At 35.5% G+C, this 27830-nt stretch overlaps 2 protein-coding genes across 5 annotated transcripts in view; both read left to right on the top strand.

Annotated features, from left to right (window-relative positions):
* Positions 1 to 6492, top strand: part of LOC136827744 (E3 ubiquitin-protein ligase trim-21-like) — a 94644-nt gene extending 88152 nt beyond the window's left edge. Inside the window, exons 4-5 of the mRNA XM_067085206.1 lie at positions 1359 to 1538; positions 6301 to 6492. Coding sequence (XP_066941307.1) covers positions 1359 to 1538; positions 6301 to 6492 — 372 coding nt within the window. The remainder of the gene's footprint in view (positions 1 to 1358; positions 1539 to 6300) is intronic.
* Positions 6493 to 13974: 7482 nt separating this feature from the next.
* On the top strand, positions 13975 to 25674 carry LOC136827985 (E3 ubiquitin-protein ligase trim-21-like). Of its 4 annotated transcripts, none has more exons than XM_067085603.1 (5): positions 13975 to 14128; positions 17307 to 17987; positions 18454 to 18537; positions 20073 to 20252; positions 25153 to 25674. In XM_067085603.1, the coding sequence occupies exons 1-5, from the start codon at positions 14126 to 14128 to the stop codon at positions 25642 to 25644; spliced, it is 1440 nt and encodes a 479-aa protein (XP_066941704.1). In that variant the 5' UTR covers positions 13975 to 14125; the 3' UTR covers positions 25645 to 25674. The 4 variants fall into 4 exon arrangements, with proteins under 4 accessions (XP_066941704.1, XP_066941706.1, XP_066941705.1 ...); XM_067085602.1 differs by lacking the exon at positions 13975 to 14128 and adding an exon at positions 16161 to 16403; XM_067085604.1 differs by lacking the exons at positions 13975 to 14128; positions 20073 to 20252 and adding an exon at positions 15849 to 16403.
* The last annotated feature ends 2156 nt before the right edge of the window (positions 25675 to 27830 follow it).

Here is a 27830-nt window from a genome sequence, read left to right as displayed (position 1 = left end):
ATATTAAAGGCTTGGAGTGAAAGGCTAGAATTATTTTGAACTGCAAAAATATATTAAAGGCTTGGAGTGAAAGGCTAGAATGTATTTTGAACTGCAAAAATATGCTAAGGGCTTGGAGTGAAAGGCTAGAATTTATTTTGAACTGCAAAAATATATTAAAGGGTTGGAGTGAAAGGCTAGAATTTATTTTGCACTGCAAAAATATGTTTAAGTCTTGGAGTGAAAGGCTAGAATTTATTTCGAACTGCAAAAATATATTAAAGGTTTGAAGTGAAAGGCTAGAATTTATTTTGAACTGCAAAACTATATTAAAGGGTTGGAGTGAAAGGCTAGAATTTATTTTGAACTGCAAGAGTATATTAAAGACTTGCAGTGAAAGGCTAGAATTTATTTTGAACTGCAAAAACATGTGAAAGGCTAGAATTTATTTTGAACTGCAAAAATATATTAAAGGCTTGGAGTGAAAGTCTAGAATTTATTTTGAACTGCAAAAATATAATAAAGGTTTGGAGTGAAAGTCTAGAATTTATTTTGAACTGCAAAAATATATTAAAGGTTTGGCGTGAAAGACCAGAATTTATTTTGAACTGCAAAAATATATTAAAGGCTTAGACTGAAAGGCTAGAATTTATTTTGAACGGCAAAAACATTTTAAAGGTTTGGAGTGAAAGGCTAGAATTTATTTTGAACTACAAAAATTTATTAAAGGCTTGGAGTGAAAGGCTAGAATTTATTTTGAACTGCAAAAATATATTAAAGGTTTGAAGTGAAAGACTAGAATTTATTTTGAACGGCAAAATTATATTAAAGGCTTAGATTGAAAGGCTAGAATTTATTTTGAACTGCAAGAATATGATACAGGCTTGGAGTGAAAGGCTAGAATTTACTTTGAACGGCAAAAACATAATAAAGGCTAGAATTTATTTTGAACGGCAAAAACATAATAAAGGCTTGGAGTGAAAGGCTAGAATTTATTTTGAACTGCAAAAATATATTAAAGGTTTGAAGTGAAAGGCTAGAATTTATTTTGAACAGCAAAATTATATTAAAGGCTTAGATTGAAAGGCTAGAATTTATTTCGAACTGCAAGAATATGATACAGGCTTGGAGTGAAAGGCTAGAATTTACTTTGAACGGCAAAAACATAATAAAGGCTAGAATTTATTTTGAACGGCAAAACCATAATAAAGGCTTGGAGTGAAAGGCTAGAATTTATTTTGAACGGCAGAAACTTCGGCCGAGAAAACAAAATGTTTGATGAAAAGACAAAACCTTTGAATGCTTAAGTAATGACCAATATTTATGCTTTCGAATCTTCCATGAGCGGGGTCTGGCGTTTAATGTAACAATTACCCCAGGTGAATATCCTCCGAAGTTTATGTGGTCCGTTGAGGAGCGATGCCCACAGAGAGGTCTTTGCTGTGGAGACTTTCGAAGGGAAGCAAAGGGTGGCTCGCGTCAAGATTGGGTCCAAAAACCAGGTCTCTCTCGATCATCTTGAGGAAGGTGATGTGCCACCAAAAAGCTATGTCATACAGGTAAGATTATTTCACAAAGGGAGTGGCTATCAACTCCTGTTGTCTCTCATTGTCCTCACAAAGGCTTCCTTTTCAAGTCTTTCCTGACCTCAGCACAATGAAATGTTAGAGTTTCTTCATTAGGAAGAAAATCCTAACATATTACTAAGTTCAAGTCTTTGCTTGAACTCAGCAATATGATAAGAGTTTCTTCCTAATGAAGAAATTCCTAGCATATTTCTGTACTGAGTTCAGGCAAAGACTTGAAAAGGAAGTCTTTGTAACGACTACGAGAGAGTTAGGAGTTTCTTCATTAGAAATTAACATCATGAATAGTTCATATGCTGAGGTTAAGAGGTCTCATATGGGAAGGGAGAGGTGAGCCCACCATCGGCCCAGTTCACAAATTATAACTAATCTTTTTACAAAGGAGATGAACCGGAAGCCAAAGGTAATGACTCCAAACTTATGACTGATGTAGACTTTGCGGTCAGTTTGCTTCTTTTTTTTCTTTTCTTTCTTTACTTTCTGTTGGTAATCGAGGCCACTTGTCTTCCTGTATTACCTGGAAATATTAAATGCAAAGAAAATGCGTTGAAAATTTTAGGACCTGGATAAAGGAAAGGATGAGAACAAATAAATTCACTAATTTTGAAAAGTGTTTTTTGCAGTTTTTATCGATAGTTAATTCCTGTTTTTATGAAAGCAGATTTAGCGAAATGAAGTCACTGTTTCCTAAATTTCTCTCAGTTCTCAAAGCCAAATATCAAGTCGCTTTTTCAAAAATAGTTGGCACTGGTGGAAGTAATGTCTGCGTATCATGCGTTATTATTGTTATTACTTGTGCCGCTTCTTTTTCAAATGTTTCTATCGTTATGTAGTTTTGTCGATAGAAGTGGTTTCATTTTGGCTGATGCCACACACTTGGATTGCGCGTATGAAGTACATGGGATTTTGAGCATTTCCGGTACTTGGCCAATCATTCTCTCTCTCTCTTTCTCTCTCTCTCTCTTTCACACACACACACAACTGATGAATATAGGGGAAACACTTGCATGCCAATAGCCCTCGGAAAGAGAAAATGATCAGAAAATCAAAAATATAAATTACAGAACCGATGCAGTGAGGTAGTTTTCATAACACTGATGTTAATATGATGGTGATGATTATTATCATTATTGTTCTAATCTAAAGGATCCACAATAATATAATTGTTAAAGGCTCAAATAGAATTTTATAAAAGTTTTCGAACCCTTCTCTGGGCTCATCTTCAAAAATAAAAAAATGAACCCAGAGAAGGGTTCGAAGACTTTTATAAAATTCTGCTCGAGCCTTTAAAAATTATATTATTGTGGACCCTTTAGAACATTTATGAAGTCTCGTGATAGAGAGTTTTTCTCCCAACATTATTATTATTACTGTTAATATTATTATGATCGTAAAGGAATATTATATCATTATTATTATTATTATTATTATTATTATTATTATTATTATTATTATCATAAAGGATGTTTTCAATGATAGTGGTATTATTACTCAACTTCACCTTTAGCACTGTCTTTCGAATTCAAATAAGTATGTGTTATGTGTACACACAAACAGAATAAAAATGTAAATGATATAAGATTTAGGAAAACAAGGCAAAATAAAGACTTGTAAGACGAGGAGAAAAGAGGTAATTCTCTCTTAAGTGATAGCACATGGACCAGTGAAGTGGGTGAAGTCACTATTTATGCTGGTTTATAAATACATACATACATATATGTATATATGTATATATACATATATATATATATATATATATATATATATATATATATATATATATATATATATATATATATATATATATATAAATATATATACTCATGATGTCTTTAAAATGTATATCTTTCTCATGATTTTGATATCTTTACTGTTCTGTTCTAGTTATCATGTGCTTTGTGTCATGATAATAACAGTTGAAGTATCGTATGTAGTGTAATGTCAGATCTCAAAAGAGTTAGTGATTTAGATAACTTAACAGCGTAATTTAGAATAAATAATGTGTTTTAATAGTAACATAGTATACCAGCAACACGTGTGTGTGGTAGCAAATACTCTGTTTTGCTTCGATTGTCATTGTGAAAGATAATGTGTTGACAGGTCAGGGTAACAATAGGCTGCTCAGTTCTGAAAACCAACTTCGGTTCTTCGTCTTGTTTTAAAAACATGCCATTTATGATTAGCCAGCTGCATCTATTTTGATCGTATTAAGAGTTTGTTAACAGCTTTGTCCCATACGATTTTCTGGTTAAGACATGTACCTTTTTGAGAAATACGAACAAGTTGTTGCACCAAAGCACATGGCAATTGCTTCATGTTTAAGATTATATTGCTCTAATCACATATTGTTCTAACACGCTAGTTTTGGCCCCAAAACGTTTTGCTCAGGAAGAGATGTTATTTTCCTTTCCTAGAATTTTCTGTTGTATCTCGTTCCCAAAATGCCTTAATAATGATGTCATCTGATTGTTTTACTTGTAGCTGGAATCCTAAACTTTGCTTATTCTGACTTCAGAGACCGTTCATGTGGTTCCCTCCTTCTCTCTCTCTCTCTCTCTCTCTCTCTCTCTCTCTCTCTCTCTCTCTCTCTCTCTCTTCTCTCTCTTCAAAGAGAAGTGGTTAACATAAAATATTTGTGTGGTCATTGATATTAGTTTTAGCTTTTGAGATCTGATAGAAGAAAGTGTATATGTTTGTGAATCTGTAGCAGCTGCATTTCAGGTAATTTTGCAAAAGTTTTCACAAGCTTATGAAAGGTAATGGGAATTTTACTTATTATTACCATGGTATACTAAGGTATATATTAAGGGATTTTTGCCTTAGTGAAATTGTTTTTGGTAAATTGTTTGTGAATTTTTGTGTATTCTTGTGTTTGCAATCTCTTAATTTTCCACATTTTATATAGAGGTGGTTTAACGTTTATTTACTTAGCAATTTTGTAAAGACTGGGGCATTGAAGAGTGCCGCGGCTACGTGAAGTAAGCGGGGGTAGCACTGTGCGTGGGAGCAGCTGGCAGCGGGAGTCCCCACACATGTGTTTGGAAGAGACAGCGACGGGCTCTTACAAATGCTCCCCCCACCAAGCAAGGCATCGATGCGGAAATTGTCTTGCCGACAGTTGTAGTTGGCTCGAAGGGCTTGGGCTAGGTGCGGGTAGGAGGCTGAAGGGCAGCCCTGGCCGGCAGGAGCTCGAGGAGGACGGGAGCGGGTTGAAGGGTGACGTCGGATGATCCTTCGGTAGCCAGCTGAAGGGGGCCGATCCTTCGGTAGCCGGCTCGAGGGCTGAAGGATGACGGCGGCTGATCCTTGGTACTCAGCTCGAGGGGGGCAGCAGCAGGCTGAAGGATGACGTTGGCTGGCCCTTCGTTGGTCAGCTCATCCAGTACGAGTGCGGGGGCGGCTTCAGGTTTCCTGGAGGAGGCATCCAGGGCTCCGGTGGTGGGGTGGGTCATCTCGGAGGGTCGGACATCTATTGAGAACTCGGGAACGGCGGGAAGCAGCAAGGCGGCGAAGGGTCTGTTGGCGCGTGGGTCATCATCGTGGGTCAGCTGGGTCCTTCAGGTCACTCCGGGGTCACCAGTGTAAGGACTGGGGCATTGGAGAGTGCCGCGGCTACACGAAGTAAGCGGGGGTAGCGCTGTGCGTGGGAGCGGCTGGCAGCGGGAGACCACACATGTGTGTTTGGAAGAGACGGCATCGGGGCAACGGGCTCTTACAATTTAAGTATTTCTTAATTTAACATTGCATACTTGATTTAATTTTCATTTACTAAGATTTTCTTTTCAAATCTTGAGTAATTCTTGATAGTTTAAATTTTGCTTGATTGATTTAATTTCCTGATAAATTAACCTTTTAGTTTAACTCAAGAATTAATTAAATTTTGTTTTCAAGTAATAGTTTTTTTCAGATTGTGAATTCTAATAATGAATTTTGAATTTAAAAATTATTTTTTATTTAAAATTTTTAAAAACAGTGTTTCATTTATTGAAAATCAGTGAATAAGATTACTTGTGTACCTATGGCAAAGTGATATACATGTTTTGTTCCTTTAGTTTTGCTGAAGTGAATTAAGACCAGGGGAAACAGTTAAAGTTGATTGATGGAGTGATGCCCTTTTACTTTAGTGTATTTCTTGTTTAAATGTTGATACCTCACACTTCTTTTGATAAACTTAGACTGGTTTCTCACATGATTAGTAAGCTTGTTAAGGGATTACTGTTGCCTTTAGAGTACTCAGTTGCAATTCTATTGTTGAGAGTTCAGGTATCTGGCTGAAGTGAGGTAAAATTTTGAATTCTGTGATTAGTTGTGTAATAACCAAGTACTTGGTACACATCATGACAAAATTATATATATATATATATATATATATATATATATATATATATATATATATATATATATATATATATATATATATATATATATATATATATATATATATATATATATGCATGCATATTCAAACTTTACATCTAACCCATTTTTAGATATAAAGCCAAAACCAGTCAGGATTTGCTGCCATTATTTCACTTTACCTGAGGTAAAGTTGGATATATAAATCATGTGCCATTGCGATTACAATCATGTATAAAATATGTATGTGTGAGTGTATATGAATATATATAAATATATATATATATATGTGTGTGTGTGTGTGTGTGTATGTATGTATGTATATTCAATCAATTGTTTTCCAGTAGGTCTTAATGAAACTCTTTCTTTGCATTGGCAGCTTGAATACCTGATGAAAATATCCTCCCGAAGGGCATTCCTTGATCTGAGTGTGGACGGGACACATCTTGGAAGAATAATAATCAAAGTGATGGACCGAGGGAAACCTCGCCCTCAACTTCCTCCATTTGTGCTGGGAGATCTGGAACCTCTTACGCCAACTCACAGGTCTTGGTGTGGACGGCAAGGATGAAGACGGTGAAAACGTTGATATGGGTTATTATAACATGCTGTTGTCGGGGTAGATTTAGGAGAGGAGATGGAGAGAGAGATCTATGAAGAGAAGTCATGGAAGGCGGGGGCGTTGGGGTATATGAAGGCGATACTACACTGCTTTTATCGTTACCAGAGATAATTTTATAAATGATGGTTGCCATCACCTCGGAATGGTAGAAGAAGGACTTGAGGTACTGCAGGACGCCATCTTGCGGTATCGAGACATTCAGAAAATAAAGATTGTCGAATGTGGACTTATATCGTCTCTGTAGCTTTCCTGTAGTGAACTTTTGATCTTGAAATCATTTTTTATTTTTTCATCTTAGTCATAAGTAACCTAAACAAAACAGCAATTATAAGTATTCTAATATATATATATATATATATATATATATATATATATATATATATATATATATATATATATATATATATATATATATATATATATATATATATATATATATATATATATATATATATATATATAATATATATGTGTGTGTATATGTGAACTTTTGATCTTGAAATCATTTTTTTATTATTCATCTTAGTCAAAAGTAACACAACAAAACAGCAATTGTATGTATTCTAATATATATATATATATATATATATATATATATATATATATATATATATATATATATATATATATATATATATATATATATATATATATATATATATATATATATATATATATATATATATATATATATAATATATATATATATATATATATATATATATATATATATATATATATATATATGCATATATATATGTATATATATACATATATATAAATATGCACATACACACATATATATAAACATATATGTAAAATTTTGCCATCTATAAAGAACTGAAATTACCTTCAAGTGTTTTATTACTTCATAGCACATTGTTTAAAAAAGTACACAAAACTCAAGTGTGTGGGTGTGTCACATGATAGTTAAAATAAGCACCAAGTTATCATCTGGAAAAGTGTCGGGAATTTCGAACTGATCATTCGAAGTCCCCGCCATTTAACTTCACAAGTGTTGCGTTAAATTGGGGCAAAACTGAGGGATCTCGCGGGCAGTTCATTGTGCAGAAAGTTGTCCAATACGCGACAGAGTTAAGAAGTAATTCTTAAATGCCTGGAGGGGAAGGAGCGCGTCTTATAGTAATGAAGACACTATGAATTTTCATTAATGAATATGATTTGCTATTCCTAGTACGAGCTAAATTGTCTATGTAGAGATTTGGAGCCAAGGACTCCGTAGCCATTCAAGAATTTGCAGATTACGGCCTTCAGCCAGAACTTCGAGTCAATTCATTGATCCCAGATGATAACTTAACTGTCATTCTTCCTATTCACAAGTAAAGTAGATTCATTGATCTCCGTAATGCCTAAATAAGCGATGATTCCCGCCTGAATTACAAGGATTCTGTAGTTTACGGGGAAAGCGTAAGTTTCCTTTGAAGTAGGGCGAAGCGACGCCTCATTCCTGCCCTAGTCCTGAACGTCGTAAGTACCGTGATGTTTTAGTGTGTCTCTCGATTCTCTGGCAGCCATCGCCATACCAGGTCGAATTCCGTAGTAACTGTGAGTTATCTTTATCCATGTATAGATGTGTCATCCTTGCGATGAGGGACTTGATTTGCGCAGCAAACGAAAGCTGCAAGCGTAAGAATGTCATTTAATTGTAGTTTAGAGTAAATAGTTCTCGATTTGTTGTGTTTTTTCGTCCAGTCGTGGACTTAGTGTCTTTCAAGCACGTGATATCAAAGACCCTAAGGGCTACCAAGTAACAAAACCCAGAGAGCTTTCAGGTTCCTTGAATTGGATTGGTGAGAGTAGTAAGAAACTGCGTGTGCAGTGGAAATTTGCTATTAATGTTAATCAGTGTTGGTTCTTAATGCACATTGGCTTAGCCGCCCGTGATGCTCTTTCATTCATGTTCAGTATTGTTAATGGGTTTAAATGTTTGTTTTTTGTAATAAAACTGTAATTTGTTGACCAAATATTATTGAATCCCACCCAGATAGTTTTAGATAGTGCGCCTCCTCAAGGCCTTGTCATGGGCCCATAACATCAGGGCACCAATCAGAACAAAAATAATAAAAGTCGAAGAAAATCCCGACAAAAAGCGTGCTTATATAATTATGTCATGGCAGTTCAACAGAAAACCGAAGTGCGGAAGAGATAGGCTACAGAGAGAGGAGAGAAATGTACAGGAACAAAAATAAAGTACACAAAGAGGACAGTTGAAACTGACTTCTGTTTACTGACGTTTGCCTTTTAAACGATTCTCTAATTAGGAAATGTTCAGTTCCTCCAATGGGCCAGGTTACTGCTACCTGTAGCCTACGAGGTTTTCACAGGCCTTGGACAGTCCTGAATAGCTTTTCAGTTGTACTTTGAATGACGTGATGATAAGAAAACAGTTGGAGCCAAACAGATATGCCTTCCATTATGTTTCTGTGGAGCACAACACATAGGGCCTTGTTCCAAGCGGCAATACAAGGTCAGACTAACTGGAAGTTGAAACTGATGAAACAAAACGAATAATTAAAAGGATAAGAAAGATTACAGCAGCGGGAATCGAAAGGGAAAAACACAGATCAATTTCGGTATTGATTAAGCTGTCAAAAGAGAAAATGGACTATAATTATCAAATAAGACGAAACTGGAAAATTAGAAAAAGGTAAAATATACAGAGACCTAATAAGATAAGAAAGGGAGAAGCTGGGGGAAGCACTAAAAGAAAACCAACAAAGGTGGAAGGGAATTAGGTTGCTTTTAAAAAGAGCGAAAAATGGGACTGAGCACGAGCAGGTAGGAAGGGAACGTGAAAGGCAAGATACGCCAGATAACAGACATTGCCTGAGACCAGCATTGACAGAGCAGAAGAAATGTCATTCAGTTTGAACAATAGAAACTGACAAAACAAAATGCATATCAAAGGACGGATGGGAACATCACAGCAAATAACCAATAGACAAAATTAAATAATGTGGATGAAGCTAATAAAAAAACAAGGATTAACAAACCAAAAATAGCTAGAACCCGAAAACATACTTCATGTGATAGAGACGTCAGAATAGTAAGTAGCATAACAGAAATCGCTAAGAAGAAGGAAGCGGATAAAAAGCTTGAGAGCAGAGGAGACGTCATTATGTAACGACCTATTTCGCATTACTGGCTAAAGAAAGGAACTAAAACTCATAGGAGAGAATTAAAAAGCACAAGAAAAAGAGCAGATTCTTTTGTAAGACCTCTGTAGGCACCTGAGAATGACAAGTTTCCAGAGAGGCAAGGAAAATATGAAAAGTAAATGAAACGCCATCAGGCGTAGGCTAATACTACCAAACAGCCACGAAAAGTTCAGAGGGATATACGCATGGCAGAAGAAATAAAATGGCCAGAGGGAAGGAGAGAGGTAGAAAGAACATAGATATAATCAATTCATAGAAGAGAAAATCAAGACAAAGAGACTAGTGAAGGAAGGACGAACTTGCCTAAGAAGAAAAGAGAAGAGTGGTGAAAAAGGGCAGGATGACCCTGAATAGGTCTAAAAACCAACAGGCAACAGCCGGGTCATTGGTTTTATTATAGGTATCTACCCACTTTTAGCATATTTCATGATTTATTGGAAATATATAGAGAAATTTTCCTCTCTAAACACCGAGCAGCAGAAATTGCATTCATTTTTCTCATTAATGACCGTTTTTAAAAAATTAATTCGTGTAACAGAAAGCAAACACAATTACACAGAGTTATTATCTTTTAATATAGTTTACCATAGCCATATATTACATTTTCTATGAAGCACTATTAGTTCAAATTTCGTTTTCTGTATTTATCTCTGGGAGACTATTTATAATCTATAAATAGCTAGAGCATTATTTTGATTCAGTTTTCGTAGTTTCCCGCCACTTATGTAATAATGGTAAGTTTCCCAGATGATATTTTGGCGTAAATTTGCCTGCCTCTGCATTCCATCATCCATGAAGTCTCTCTGTAGCCACCATGGCGGTAGGACATTCGCAGTAAAGTTATATGTAACGAAAGAAGGCCGGTTCATTAGTAAGTAAAACGACGGTCAACTAGTGATATTTCATGAAGCAGTTATTCAGCGTGTGCTAAAACTCCGAAAATGGCCTTACTTATCAGTTATTCAGAATCTGAGATTTCGCTTATTTTCAGCTTGTTTTTCTCAAGTTTGTCTTTGATGTAAATGCATGGCCACGTATCAGCCTATCCTTATTTTTTTTTTTTTATGCAATTTAGATGTGTTGTTGATCACCGCGGGTATAGGTAGCGCCCTTTAAATCGAACCAACTCCATGCACAGGATGACCTGGGTCGTGCGTCCAGTCATAGTTTTTACCGATAGACAGCAAATTTTTATATGCCCATTCCTATGTTTGTCACAGCGGTGGGTGGTACTGCGATAGACGACGGCGCCATGAACCATTTGTTTACTTCTTGTGAACCATTCGGTCTACAAACGTACAGAAGATAGCAGAACCAGAAAAATTTTAGTATATCCACTTGAAATAAGGTAAGACTATTTTCGTCTTTTTTTTCTAATGTTAGTAGACAATGTTTGAGAAGAAACGTGTGGTTACGACACCTTTCATTGTTAACGATTGTTAAGAGCCTCCAGTACAGTGGAGTAAGTGCGAAGTTGGGAACATAAATTGTTGTGTATCGTTGCATTTGATTTTGAACGCTGATTTAGAAAGGGTGTTGTGGCAGCAGAAGGCGTGTTTTTCTGTTGGAGACAGAACTAGCCCATGTCATCTAGCTGAAATTTGCTCTTTTCTCATTTCTGTTTCTGGATTAGCGCATGTAAAAGAAAAGTAAAAACGAAGAAAAACAGCACGAACGCTTTCCATTCAATTTCCTTCTGAAAACGACGCTTAGGCCGTAACTACAAACGTCCCCATTCTCCGCTATCTTATATAAACTCGCGCTCCCTAGAAATTTTAAATCCCTTCCTTCTCAGTACAGTATCTCTTTCTTGCCATCCATCCAACAACCTTTCTAGGTCTTCCTGTCACCTTCCTTCCATTACTTCCGAATCATAATTATTTATTATCACTGTAAGCCAAGCTGCAACCCTACTTGGAAAAACAAAATACTATCAAGACGAATGGCCTCAGTAGGGAAAGCAGCCCACTTCAGACAAACAATTTGAGCAGTAAATATATATAAACTATAAAAGGGAAATAGCGAAGAAAGCAAATACAATAACTGAAAAATAAATTACGAAGTGAAGCTCGTGTCATCCTTAAAAAAGATTGCGCCAAGTTTGAACTTTTGACATTCCAACGATTCGACTACAAGATTAAGATCATCCACAATTTGGTCACAACAGAAACAAAATTTATAGAAAACTGTTTAGTACTGAACCTCACAAAAGAAGAGCCAAAACTTTTAGAATTAACTATTCATCTATCACAGGGTATTGGATAGTATAATCAGAGTAGATATGAATGCAAAGCCTGATCAGAATTATGAAGCATCTTATCCAGGATGTACAATAAAGACAATGCTGGAGTTTAATATCAAGATCAGGGTTAAGAAATTCATTGAAACTGAAACTTTTTTCAACAACTGAAGCAGCTATCAGCCTATCTTCTCCACACTCGGTGACTCTTATAACAAGTAGAAAATGCGCCGAAGTTGCTTCGGCACAATCGAGTTTTCTGTACAGCCGCTACAGCGTATAATCAAGGCCACCGAAAATAGGCCTGTCTTTCGGTGGTCTCGGTATAATACTGTATGAGCCGCGGCCCATAAAACTTTAACCACGAGCCGGTGGTGGCCTAGCCTATACCGTTGTCAGACACACGATTATGGCTAACTTTAACCTTAAATAAAATAAAAACTACTGAGGCTACGGGGCTGCAATTTAGTATGTTTGATGATTGAAGGGTGGTTGATCAACATGCCAATTTGCAGCACTCTAACCGCAGTAATTTTCAAGATCTGAGTGCGGACAGAAAAAAATGCGGACGGACAGACGAAGCTGGCACAATAGTTTTCTGTTACAGAAAACTAAAAATTGTCCAGGAATGTTATTATCACTTATTGTTAATGGTCTTCCCACGAACTCTTCTTTAAATGTTTAGCATAAACTTTCTGGTTAATCGTCGTGACATTTCTCAATTAACTTTACCTGTTCTTCTTTTCCTCCCATATCTTGTGTCTCTATATTCGCTCTACTAATATTTAATGTTGTTGTGTAACGCAATCAAGTCAAAAACATCATTATCTTTAGATTCGTCGAGTGTAAAGGTGGTTACCTGTCAATGCCTGCGAAAAAATCTGATAAGGTTCCAGAGTCACTCCTGTTAGTAATGACTAAGATCAACACGATGGAGAAGTTCACCAAAAACATTTTTTAGAATGAATGGATAAATGGAAGCCACAAGAGAAAAGAGCGGATTATTAGAAGAAGTCTAACACTACAGCAAAAGGTAATGGACTGGAGAAAGTTACGTAAACGATTCGTACTATTTCTTTAGAAAGTCCAAAGCAGGCAAAAATTAAGCACTCAGCATCGAGATTCCGACAGGGCAAAGTTGAAGACGCTAAAAGTAAATTAATTAAATGAATTGACGCGAAAAGTGAAAATTTTATTGGATGATAAGGGAAAAAACAAATGTCATAACTTACGTCCCAGAATACGAAGAAAAGACAATATCTAAACTGAGTAAAAATTAACAATGGATTAAAAATTTTGCTTCACTCAATTCTAAAACCAAGCGGATGATACATTACAGCCCAAAAAGGTTCACTACCAGTAAGAAGGAAAATAAGAAAGTGTGCAGCGTAAGCACAGATATTGCAAAAATATACATAATAGCAAATATACATAAGAAAAACAGTTTAAAGGAGCCAAGATGCAACAAATTCATTGGAAAGAAAAGACCTTCGGCACCTAGACAGTTCGATAAGATGAGTCAATAATTCAAAGATAATAAGGGAATTTACAGGGAAGAACAAATATTCAAGAAAATTATGAACTGAAACTGAAATAATTGGGGCACGCCGGTTGGGCCTAATGAAGATCGGTAGGAGGGCCGCCAAAAATTAACTTTGATGGTGATGATGACGATGATAGTGCTGCTGATGACGGAGTCTCTGCCGAGGTTTTTTTTTACCGATGTCATCATTGTTACGGTGACCGGATGAAAAACAAATCAAATGTGATCCTTAAAAGTTCCTCTGATATGATTCACTGAATGACGAAGAAGAATAGAAGTCTTAATTAACTGAGAGAAAAACCTCGCCCTCAGGCCGATTAAATGTTTACTGCTTATTCATAACAACTAAGGCACGGACTGCTTCCGGACTTTCTTATCAGAATCACATGATTCGGTCAAGGTGCAAACGCTATCACATGATAAGCTTTTACAATGATTAGTTAAGGCAAGGGCGACAAAGGTGACGCTATTAAGCGTTCAGCTCCCCTGCAAGAAACACAACTGTTATTTGTGTGTGTGTGTGTGTTTTTTCTGAAACACTGGAATAGCACCGCCGGAAGGAATCTTCCATTCGATTTTTAGTCCGAAAGTTGGGAATCCGCTGCTTGCAGCAGAGTCAAAATGGTAAGGGATTATTTATCGTTACTCGCAGAGGCTTTTCAGCCGATTGGAAGCTGAAAAATACAAACACAAATACGTGTCTTGTACACACACATGAATAGACGGTTTCTTAACAAGTCTCTACAATGAAGTTGCTAGCAGGAGGTAGCTCAATAGAAAAAACAACACGTTGGTCATTGCCACACTCACATCTTATGTGCTAAACTGTGTTTTAATTTATAATAAGAAGCTGAGAGCAAAAGGTGCAAAGTTCATGCGAGGAATCGAAAGCCTTGTCTCCTTGAGGATAGGTTCCAACAATATTTCTTATCACAAGAGTTTTACCAAAACGCCTTCATATTCTCAGGGGTATCGTGACATTCTAATAAAAATGCCATTATTTATTATCAATGATATGTTAATTTATTACATAGTATTACTCTGCAGCTCTGTAAGTGTGTATTCAATTTTCTATAATTCTATCAAAATGTTTTAAGCATTAGAATTCGTAATCTTCCGTCATTTTTTTTCTTGCTTCTTCTCTCACTTTTTATCATAAAATGCCAGAAAGTGTCTCAGAAGAGTCAAATGCCTTTATATGTAATTCTTCCTCCAAAGAAAGTCAAAGGACGCCTCTTGGGCGAGGGAGGATGACAATAATTAAAGAAAGGGCGTGAATCTGGACTGTGGTCTATCTCATAGGTACTGTATATGAAATAATCTTATAAAAGAACATTCAGTTAGATGAATAATCTTCGTATGCAATTTGATCAACATTAAGTTTACGTAATGGTATCCACGTCAGGCCTCCAAGTGCTTCATATCAAAGCCTGTTAAACAGATAATTTTCCGCAAAAAAATCTCTCAAACAAAACTTAAATTAAGATTACTTACACATAAGACGCAGACATAAAAGTTGCACAGCCTAGATATTCTTTAGGGACTTATTCACATTTACCAAACTTACACATTGTACGTATAGATAATGGCATACACATGTAATTTGTTTACCTGTTATAATAATATTGAAAACATTATAACCTTTTTAATACTTATCAAGAAACTACAGAAACTATAGATTTTATGGAAAACATTCCAAATAAATTTCAAAAGCTTGTAAGGGATCTGCTAAACTAAGTTAAACACTGACATTTAAAATCATTTGCATTAAAAACCATTTGTGCCTTGCATGCAGTACAGGCTGTGTCTGCTTTTAGTACATTTTTCTTACTGAACGGTTCTTCAGTATGAACAGAAAAAACAGCAAAGTGGAATTGGTAAATCTCTTTGGGTATTTCAATAAAAAAAAACTGTTGAGGGGAGGAAGCAAATGATTCAGGTAGAAAAATTGTTACAGGTCCTTTAGAGCATTGCCATTGTGTCTCATTCAGTACAGTAGGCATGTTTCCCACTTGAAACAATATATTGCTCATTATCCTAAATATGCTGCGATATATAGAGAAAAACAATAACAAATGGAAAAGTAACCATAGCTGTTGCAGATTCAGTTACATTTAATTAAACTGTGTAGGAAACAAAAACGAAGATCAACCAGCTGATTGCAGTAACAACCGCACCGCCCCCATCTCTCTCTCTCTCTCTCTCTCTCTCTCTCTCTCTCTCTCTCTCTCTCTCTCTCTCTCTCTCTCTCTCAGGCCAAAAATGCATAAAATGGACGAAAATGCTACCATAGACCCGAATGGCGTTCCGTATTGCTTTGTATCTCACAGGTTTAGGTAAACTGAGACTTTAAAAGGAGATTTTTTTTAAATGTATTATTTCAAAAAAGATTGTTTTTGAAGGGAACCTGTTCCCTTAGGAAGGTAATTATCCAGAATCCGAATAACCCAGTGTAAGAGAAGATTACCCTGGGAAAGCGACAATGTCACGTATACTGCTCGGTACCATAGTAAAAGTCATGATTAATCCTGAGTAAAAGTCATGAAGTTTTTCACTTGACTTGTCCTAAGAAGATCATTTCCAGCTTTGTTTCGTGATTCTCAATAACTGCATTATCTTTGCCAACTTGTTAAAAGGGAAATCATTGTCTTCCAGATATATCCTGCCTTGCATACTTGCAAACATTGTTCATACCTCGAGGTTCTTCGGCAAAGTCTGGTGTTGAAGAAATTTCATCTCATAGGAGATTACTGTTACATCTGGAAGGATAACTGACTTGCGTGTCCTTTTCAGGCGTCCCATGCCTTGGAGTGTGGCGTTTGCAGGAATGTGTTCAGCGATCACCATTGCCAGTTACTTTCATCGTGCAAGCCCTATAAACCTCTCGTGCTTCTTGAATGTTAAGACCCTTCCCTTCTAGTACCTCTTCCCCGTCATCTAACCTACACACCAACATGTCTTCTTTTAACTTTCCGCAAGACTGGAGCATCTCCTCCAAACTAACACATATCACAAAGTCAATGTTTGTTTCACATTTCTTATCTTTTCTATTTTCCTTACACCACAGGTACCGCACAAATCATTTCCCTCAACAACATCAACCTTTGTTCATCTTTCACATTCAATATCCACACTTCTGTTCCATAGAGGAGAGTTGGTTCAACTATCATTTTCAGTTTTCCATCTTGGGATGTTTTAGACACTTCAACTCTCTGCCAAATTTTTTGCATACACCTTATCTCTCTTGCTTCACCTACCCTGACTCACCTCTTCTCTCATCCTGCCACCATCTGATAATAATATTTACTCTCAGATACCTTGACGAGTCAACCACTTCTATTCTCCCACCATAACTCTTCACATTCATTTCATTTCGCCGTCTCCTTGGTGTCATATATCCTCATAGCCTAACTCATACCAATCTTGGAGACACTTCAGATTCCCATAAGTATGGCTTAAATTCATAGATTTTCAATCTCTTATTATAGTTGAACAAAGTGGATGTTTTGACATAGTGCTGGTTGAGATTTCTTACTTAGTATCAGAATCACGTCACCATAACGAAAACAAATCCAAATTTTCATTATTATATACGAAGGGCTAACACTTAATCACTGGTAAACAAATTTATTCTGTTCAGGTTACTGAAAATTCCTTCCTCATTGAACATTGTTTTTCTTCTGTTATAATCAGTAGCAATGTTACCATTACATATGATTGTATATTTCATGTCAGTCATTATAAAAGTATACGCAATCTCTCATTTATTTACAAAAGATTCATTGTTTGCTACCTTTTCTAGGCTTACAATCCCCTTGAGTGTGACATTTGCAGCAATGAGTTCAGTGACGATCGCTGCCCGAGGATCCTCCCTTGTTCCCACACGTTATGCGGCTGTTGCATCGATAAGCTCATCTCCAGCCAGACGAAAGCTTGCCCTGTTTGCAAGAGGGCATTCACAGCAGTGTCAGCCGAAGACCTGTTACTCAACAGGAACCTCCTCGATGCTGCAAAGCACAAAGGAGCCAAGCCTTCGAGAGGATCAGTGTCTTCTTTTGAAGAGTTCATTAACGGTTTCAGGGTGAATTTTACTCAGAAGCGCATCGCTGACTATGAGGAAACAGAGACTCTGGTATTGGATGCCCTTGAAATATTAAAAGGGATGAAAGCTGATGCCCTTGAAAACCACAGAGGAGCTGAGGGACTTACCCACATGCTGCAAAAGTTGAAACTTTTAAACAAAAAAACTTTGAGCAAAATTGATCAGAATTCCAAATTGCTGACGGGCCGACTAAACGTTATACGACATAAGAAAGCAAAGATCAAGAAATCTGATGATGAACTGAAAGAAACAAAAGGCTTTTCTGCAGCTGGAGTCGTTATGGACGAAAGTAAAGGGATTCTAAATGAAGCTCCGGAGGAAATCCAAGAAATCAAGGCGCTTCTTCAGAAGAACGAAAGAGAAAAAGAAGATATTATTAAGGTGAGGTTTTGCTCTCTCTCTCTCTCTCTCTCTCTCTCTCTCTCTCTCTCTCTCTCTCTCTCTCTCTCTCTCTCTCTCTCGTAATTATTCAACCTACACGTAAAATTACCATTTCTTTTCTTACTCCTATTATTTCAATCACCTAAATAATTAGAATATCTTCAAATTATTCATTGAATATTAAAGAAAGCTTCTGTTAGTATGTACTTACCAATATATTTTTTCCATGAGGCAATTTTGATAAACATTTATATATTTTCTGTCTGTTATCTTTATGAACTAAATCTTTTGTATAATCCGAAAAGTTGTTTGGTATCAGTAAACGTTATGATCCCGTAATCAGTCATGATATAAAATAAGTACGCGTTGTAGTTGTCCTATTAAAAGTTTTTTTATAATTTTTGTCTTGATAAGGCTAATTAATGAACATTTTTCCTGATTTCTCTCTCTTGACTTGTCATTCTAGGAAAGTCTAAGCACGAAAATAAGGTTGGAAAATGTCTCGGTGGAATTAGGGAGAATAGAAGACGAAAGTTCTGTGAACATCACGGTAAAGTCTTTCTTTTTCTTACATATAGGGAAAAATTAATAGTTACCAATAAATTGTCTGTTAAATATTTTCATCTTAAACATACATTAGGAAGATAATATATTGCGAATTAAATTTTTTTTCCTATCTTCAAGATAAAGACAAAAGTATATTAAAGGCTTGGAGTGAAAGGCTAGAATTATTTTGAACTGCAAAAATATATTAAAGGCTTGGAGTGAAAGGCTAGAATGTATTCTGAACTGCAAAAATATGCTAAGGGCTTGGAGTGAAAGGCTAGAATTTATTTTGAACTGCAAAAAATATATTAAAGACTTGGAGTGAAAGGCTAGAATTTATTTTGCACTGCAAAAATATGTTTAAGTCTTGGAGTGAAAGGCTAGAATTTATTTCGAACTGCAAAAATATATTAAAGGTTTGAAGTGAAAGGCTAGAATTTATTTTGAACTGCAAAACTATATTAAAGGTTGGAGTGAAAGGCTAGAATTTATTTTGAACTGCAAAAATATATTAAAGGCTTGGAGTGAAAGGCTAGAATTTATTTTGAACTGCAAAAACATGTGAAAGGCTAGAATTTATTTTGAACTGCAAAAATATATTAAAGGCTTGGAGTGAAAGGCTAGAATTTATTTTGAACTGCAAAAATATAATAAAGGTTTGGAGTGAAAGTCTAGAATTTATTTTGAACTGCAAAATATATTAAAGGTTTGAAGTGAAAGACCAGAATTTATTTTGAACTGCAAAAATATATTAAAGGGTTAGACTGAAAGGCTAGAATTTATTTTGAACTGCAAAAATATTTTGCAAAGGTTTTATTTTGGCAAAAACATGTGAATGGCTAGAATTTATTTTGAACTACAAAAATTTATTAAAGGCTTGGAGTGAAAGGCTAGAATTTATTTTGAACTGCAAAAATATATTAAAGGTTTGAAGTGAAAGACTAGAATTTATTTTGAACTGCAAAATTATATTAAAGGTTTAGATTGAAAGGCTAGAATTTATTTTGAACTGCAAAAATATATTAAAGGCTTGGACTGAAAGGCTAGAATTTATTTTGAACGGCAAAAACATTTTAAAGGTTTGGAAGGAAAGGCTAGAATTTATTTTGAACTACAAAAAAATAATTAAAGGCTTGGAGTGAAAGGCTAGAATTTATTTTGAACTGCAAAATATATTAAAGGTTTGAAGTGAAAGACTAGAATTTATTTTGAACGGCAAAATTATATTAAAGGCTTAGATTGAAAGGCTAGAATTTATTTCGAACTGCAAGAATATGATACAGGCTTGGAGTGAAAGGCTAGAATTTACTGTGAACAGCAAAAACATAATAAAGGCTACAATTTATTTTGAACGGCAAAACCATAATAAAGGCTTGGAGTGAAAGGCTAGAATTTATTTTGAACGGCAGAAACTTCGGCCGAGAAAACAAAATGTTTGATGAAAAGACAAAACCTTTGAATGCTTAAGTAATGACCAATATTTATGCTTTCGAATCTTCCATGAGCGGGGTCTGGCATTTAATGTAACAATTACCCCAGGTGAATATCCTCCGAAGTTTATGTGGTCCGTTGAGGAGCGATGCCCACAGAGAGGTCTTTGCTGTGGAGACTTTCAAAGGGAAGCAAAGGGTGGCTCGCGTCAAGATTGGGTCCAAAAACCAGGTCTCTCTCGATCATCTTGAGGAAGGTGATGTGCCACCAAAAAGCTATGTCATACAGGTACGATTATTTCACAAAGGGAGTGGCTATCAACTCCTGTTGTCTCTCATTGTCCTCACAAAGGCTTCCTTTTCAAGTCTTTCCTGACCTCAGCACAATGAAATGTTAGGAGTTTCTTCATTAGGAAGAAAATCCTAACATATTACTAAGTTCAAGTCTTTGCTTGAACTCAGCAATATGATAAGAGTTTCTTCCTAATGAAGAAATTCCTAGCATATTTCTGTACTGAGTTCAGGCAAAGACTTGAAAAGGAAGTCTTTGTAACGACTACGAGAGAGTTAGGAGTTTCTTCATTAGAAATTAACATCATGAATAGTTCATATGCTGAGGTTAAGAGGTCTCATATGGGAAGGGAGAGGTGAGCCCACCATCGGCCCAGTTCACAAATTATAACTAATCTTTTTACAAAGGAGATGAACCGGAAGCCAAAGGTAATGACTCCAAACTTATGACTGATGTCTTTGCGGTCAGTTTGCTTCTTTTTTTCTTCTTTTTCTTTCTTTACTTTCTGTTGGTAATCGAGGCCACTTGTCTTCCTGTATTACCTGGAAATATTAAATGCAAAGAAAATGCGTTGAAAATTTTAGGACCTGGATAAAGGAAAGGATGAGAACAAATAAATTCACTAATTTTGAAAAGTGTTTTTTGCAGTTTTTATCGATAGTTAATTCCTGTTTTTATGAAAGCAGATTTAGCGAAATGAAGTCACTGTTTCCTAAATTTCTCTCAGTTCTCAAAGCCAAATATCAAGTCGCTTTTTCAAAAATAGTTGGCACTGGTGGAAGTAATGTCTGCGTATCATGCGTTATTGTTGTTATTACTTGTGCCGTTTCTTTTTCAAATGTTTGTATCGTTATGTAGTTTTGTCGATAGAAGTGGTTTCATTTTGGCTGATGCCACACACTTGGATTGCGCGTATGAAGTACATGGGATTTTGAGCATTTCCGGTACTTGGCCAATCATTCTCTCTCTCTCTCTTTCACACACACACACACACACACAACTGATGAATATAGGGGAAACACTTGCATGCCAATAGCCCTCGGAAAGAGAAAATGATCAGAAAATCAAAAATATAAATTACAGAACCGATGCAGTGAGGTAGTTTTCATAACACTGATGTTAATATGATGGTGATGATTATTATCATTATTGTTCTAATCTAAAGGATCCACAATAATATAATTGTTAAAGGCTCAAATAGAATTTTATAAAAGTTTTCGAACCCTTCTCTGGGCTCATCTTCAAAAATAAAAAAATGAACCCAGAGAAGGGTTCAAGACTTTTATAAAATTCTACTCGAGCCTTTAAAATTATATTATTGTGGACCCTTTAGAACATTTATGAAGTCTCATGATAGAGAGTTTTTCTCCCAACATTATTATTATTACTGTTAATATTATTATGATCGTAAAGGAATATTATATCATTATTATTATTATTATTATTATTATTATTATTATTATTATTATTATTATTATTATTATTATTATTATTATCATAAAGGATGTTTTCAATGATAGTGGTATTATTACTCAACTTCACCTTTAGCACTGTCTTTCGAATTCAAATAAGTATGTGTTATGTGTACACACAAACAGAATAAAAATGTAAATGATATAAGATTTAGGAAAACAAGGCAAAATAAAGACTTGTAAGACGAGGAGAAAAGAGGGTAATTCTCTCTTAAGTGATAGCACGTGGACCAGTGAAGTGGGTGAAGTCACTATTTATGCTGGTTTATAAATACATACATACATATATGTATATACACATACATTATATATATATATATATATATATATATATATATATATATATATATATATATATATATATATATTATAAATATATATACTCATGATGTCTTTAAAATGTATATCTTTCCATGATTTTGATATATTTACTGTTCTAGTTATCATGTGCTTTGTGTCATGATAATAACAGTTGAAGTATCGTATGTAGTGTAATGTCAGATCTCAAAAAGAGTTAGTGATTTAGATAACTTAACAGCGTAATTTAGAATAAATAATGTGTTTTAATAGTAACATAGTATACCAGCAACACGTGTGTGTGGTAGCAAATACTCTGTTTTGCTTCGATTGTCATTGTGAAAGATAATGTGTTGACAGGTCAGGGTAACAATAGGCTGCTCAGTTCTGAAAACCAACTTCGGTTCTTCGTCTTGTTTTAAAACATGCCATTTATGATTAGCCAGCTGCATCTATTTTGATCGTATTAAGAGTTTGTTAGCAGCTTTGTCCCATACGATTTTCTGGTTAAGACATGTACCTTTTTGAGAAATACGAACAAGTTGTTGCACCAAAGCACATGGCAATTGCTTCATGTTTAAGATTATATTGCTCTAATCATGTATTGTTCTAACACGCTAGTTTTGGCCCCAAAACGTTTTGCTCAGGAAGTGATGTTATTTTCCTTTCCTAGAATTTTCTGTTGTATCTCGTTCCCAAAATGCCTTAATAATGATGTCATCTGATTGTTTTACTTGTAGCTGGAATCCTAAACTTTGCTTATTCTGACTTCAGAGACCGTTCATGTGGTTCCCTCCTTCTCTCTCTCTCTCTCTCTCTCTCTCTCTCTCTCTCTCTCTCTCTCTCTCTCTCTCTCTTTCAAAGGAGAGAAGTGGTTAACATAAAATATTTGTGTGGTCATTGATATTAGTTTTAGCTTTTGAGATCTGATAGAAGAAAGTGTATATGTTTGTGAATCTATAGCAGCTGCATTTCAAGTAATTTTGCAAAAGTTTTCACAAGCTTATGAAAGGTAATGGGAATTTTACTTATTATTACCATGGTATACTAAGGTATATATTAAGCCCTTAGTGAAATTGTTTTTGGTAAATTGTTTATGTATTTTTGTGTATTCTTGTGTTTGCAATCTCTTAATTTTCCACATTTTATATAGAGGTGGTTTAACGTTTATTTACTTAGCAATTTTGTAAAGACTGGGGCATTGAAGAGTGCCGCGGATACGCAAAGTAAGCGGGGGTAGCACTGTGCGTGGGAGCGGCTGGCAGCGGGAGTCCCCACACATGTGTTTGGAAGAGACAGCGATGGGCTCTTACAAATGCTCCCCCCACCAAGCAAGGCATCGACACAGAAATTGTCTTGCCGACAATTGTAGTTGGCTCGAAGGGCTTGGGCTAGGTGCGGGTAGGAGGCTGAAGGGCAGCCCTGGCCGGCAGGAGCTCGAGGAGGACGGGAGCGGGTTGAAGGGTGACGTCGGATGATCCTTCGGTAGCTGGCTGAAGGAGGCCGATCCTTCGGTAGCCGGCTCGAGGGCTGAAGGATGACAGCGGCTGATCCTTGGTACTCAGCTCGAGGGGGGGCAGCAGCAGGCTGAAGGATGACGTTGGCTGGCCCTTCGTTGGTCAGCTCATCCAGTATGAGTGCGGGGGCGGCTTCAGGTTTCCTGGAGGAGGCATCCAGGGCTCCGGTGGTGGGGTGGGTCATCTCGGAGGGTCGGACATCTATTGAGAACTCGGGAACAGCGGGAAGCAGCGAGGCGGCGAAGGGTCTGTTGGCGCGTGGGTCATCATCGTGGGTCGGCTGGGTCCTTCAGGTCACTCCGGGGTCACCAGTGTAAGGACTGGGGCATTGGAGAGTGCCGCGGCTACATGAAGTAAGCAGGGGTAGCGCTGTGCGTGGGAGCGGCTGGCAGCGGGAGACCACACATGTGTGTTTGGAAGAGACGGCATCAGGGCGACGGGCTCTTACAATTTAAGTATTTCTTAATTTAACATTGCATACTTGATTTAATTTTCATTTACTAAGATTTTCTTTTCAAATCTTGAGTAATTCTTGATAGTTTAAATTTTGCTTGATTGATTTAATTTCCTGATAAATTAACCTTTTAGTTTAACTCAAGAATTAATTAAATTTTGTTTTCAAGTAATAGTTTTTTCAGATTGTGAATTCTAATAATGAATTTTGAATTTAAAAATTATTTTTTATTTAAAATTTTTAAAAACAGTGTTTCATTTATTGAAAACCAGTGAATAAGATTACTTGTGTACCTATGGCAAAGTGATATACATGTTTTGTTCCTTTAGTTTTGCTGAAGTGAATTAAGACCAGGGAAACAGTTAAAGTTGATTGATGGAGTGATGCCCTTTACTTTAGTGTATTTCTTGTTTAAATGTTGATACCTCACACTTCTTTTGATAAACTTAGACTGGTTTCTCACATGATTAGTGTTTGTTAAGGGATTACTGTTGCCTTTAGAGTACTCAGTTGCAATTCTATTGTTGAGAGTTCAGGTATCTGGCTGAAGTGAGGTAAAATTTTGAATTCTGTGATTAGTTGTGTAATAACCAAGTACTTGGTACACATCATGACAAAATTATATATATATATATATATATATATATATATATATATATATATATATATATATATATATATATATATATATATATATATATATATATATATATATATATATGTATGCATATTCAAACTTTTTTACATCTAACCCATTTTTAGATATAAAGCCAAAGGATTTGTTGCAGTCACTTTTACCTGAGTAAAGGATTTGCATGTGCCATTGCGATTACAATCATTATTTCACTTTACCTATATAAATATATATATATATAAAGTTGGATATATAAATCATGTATATATATATATATGTATGCATATTAAACAATCATTTAGATATAAAATATGTATGTAAAGTTGGATATATAAATCATGTGAGTGTCATGTAAAAATATATATAAATATATATATATATATATATATATATATATATATATATATATATATATATATATATGTGTGTGTGTGTGTGTGTGTGTATGTATGTATGTATGTATGTATATTCAATCAATTGTTTTCCAGTAGGTCTTAATGAAACTCTTTCTTTGCATTGGCAGCTTGAATACCTGATGAAAATGTCCTCCCGAAGGGCATTCCTTGATCTGAGTGTGGACGGGACACATCTTGGAAGAATAATAATCAAAGTGATGGACGAGGGAAACCTCGCCCTCAACTTCCTCCATTTGTGCGCGGGAGATCTGGGAACCTCTTACGCCAACTCACAGGTCTTGGGTGTGGACTGCAAGGATGAAGACGGTGAAAACGTTGATATGGGTTATTATAACATGCTGTTGTCGGGGGTAGATTTAGGAGAGGAGATGGAGAGAGAGATCTATGAAGAGAAGTCATGGAAGGCAGGGGACGTTGGGGTATATGAAGGCGATACTACACTGCTTTTTATCGTTACCAGAGATAATTTCATAAATGATGGTTGCCATCACCTCGGAACGGTAGAAGAAGGACTTGAGGTACTGCAGGACGCCATCTTGCGGTATCGAGACATTCAGAAAATAAAGATTGTCGAATGTGGACTTATATCGTCTCTGTAGCTTTCCTGTAGTGAACTTTTGATCTTGAAATCATTTTTTATTTTTCATCTTAGTCATAAGTAACCCACAACAAAACAGCAATTGTAAATATTCTAATATATATATATATATATATATATATATATATATATATATATATATATATATATATATATATATATATATGCATTATATGTGTATTTGAGCTTTTAATCTTGAAATCATTTTTATTATTCATCTTAGTCATAAGTAACCCAGAACAAAACAGCAATTGTAGGTATTCTAATATATATATATATATATATATATATATATATATATATATATATATATATATATATATATATATATATATATATATATATAATATATATTATATATATTGTATATATATATGCACAATTTATATGTATATATACATATATATAAAAACACACATATATATATATGCATATATATAAATATATATATATATATATATATATATATATATATATATATATATATATATATATATATATATATATATACATACATATGTAAAATTTTGCCATCTAGTAAAGAACTGAAATTACCTTCAAGTGTTTTATTACTTCATAGCACATTGTTTAAAAAAGTACACAAAACTAAAGTGTGTGGGTGTGTCACATGGTAGTTAAAATAAGCACCAAGTTATCATCTGGAAAAGCGTGCTTATATAATTATGTCATGGCAGTTCAACAGAAAACCGAAGTGCGGAAGAGAAAGGCTACAGAGAGAGGAGAGAAGTGTACAAGAACAAAAATAAAGAGTACACAAAGAGGACAGTTGAAATTGACTTCTGTTTACTGACGTTTGCCTTTTAAACGATTCTCTAATTAGGAAATGTTTAGTTCCTCCGATGGTCCAGGTTACTGCCACCTGTGCGAGGTTTTCACAGGCCTTGGACAGTCCTGAATAGCTTTTCTTTTCAGTTGTACTTTGAATGACGCGATGATAAGAAAACTATTGGAGCCTAAACAGATATGCCTTCCATTTTGTTTCTGTGGAGCACAGCACATAGGGCCTTGTTTCAAGCGGCAATACAAGGTCAGGCTAACTGGAAGTTGAAACTGATGAAATAAAAAGAATAATTAAAAGGATAAGAAAGATTACAGCAGCGGGAATCGAAAGGGAAAAACACAGATCAATTTCGGTATTGATTAAGCTGTAAAAGAGAAAATGGACTATAATTATCAAATAAGACGAAACTGGAAAATTAGAAAAAGGTAAAATATACAGAGACCTAATAAGATAAGAAAGGGAGAAGCTGGTGGAAGCACTAAAAGAAAACTGACAAAGGTGGAAGGGAATTAGGTTGCTTTTAAAAAGAGCGAAAAATGGGACTGAGCACGAGCAGGTAGGAAGGGAACGTGAAAGGCAAGAGACGCCAGATAACAGACACTGCCTGAGACCAGCAATGACAGAGCAGAAGAAATGTCATTCAGTTTGAACAGTAGAAACTGACAAAACAAAATGCATATCAAAGGACGGATGGGAACATCACAGCAAATAACCAATAGACAAAATTAAATAATGTGGATGAAACTAATAAAAAACAAGGATTAACAAACCAAAAATAGCTAGAACCCGAAAACATACTTCATGTGAAAGAGACGTCAGAATAGTAAGTAGCATAACAGAAATCGCTAAGAAGAAGAAAGCGGATAAAAAGCTTGAGAGCGGACGAGACATCATTATGTAACGACCTATTTCGCATTACTGGCTAAAGAAAGGAACTAAAACTCATAGGAGAGAATTAAAAAGCACAAGAAAAAGAGCAGATGCTTTTGTAAGACCTCTGTAGGCACCCAAGAATGACAAGTTTCCAGAGAGACAAGGAAAATATGAAAAGTAAATGAAACGCCATCAGGCGTAGGCTAATATTACCAAACAGCCACGAAAAGTTCAGAGGGGATATACGCATGGCAGAAGAAATAAAATGGCCAGAGGGAAGGAGAGAGGTAGAAAGAACATAGATATAATCAGTTCATAGAAGAGAAAATCAAGACAAAGAGACTAGTGAAGGAAGGACGAACGAACCTAAGAAGAAAAGAGAGGAGTGGTGAAAAAGGGCAGGATGACCCTGAATAGGTCTAAAAACCAACAGGCAACAGCCGGGGTCATTGGCTTTATTATAGGCATCTACCCACTTTTAGCATATTTTATGATTTGTTGGAAATATATAG

Source organism: Macrobrachium rosenbergii, chromosome 42, assembly GCF_040412425.1.
Source record: "Macrobrachium rosenbergii isolate ZJJX-2024 chromosome 42, ASM4041242v1, whole genome shotgun sequence".
Classification (NCBI taxonomy): Eukaryota; Metazoa; Arthropoda; class Malacostraca; order Decapoda; family Palaemonidae; genus Macrobrachium; species Macrobrachium rosenbergii.
This window is presented reverse-complemented; position numbering and strand designations above follow the sequence as displayed.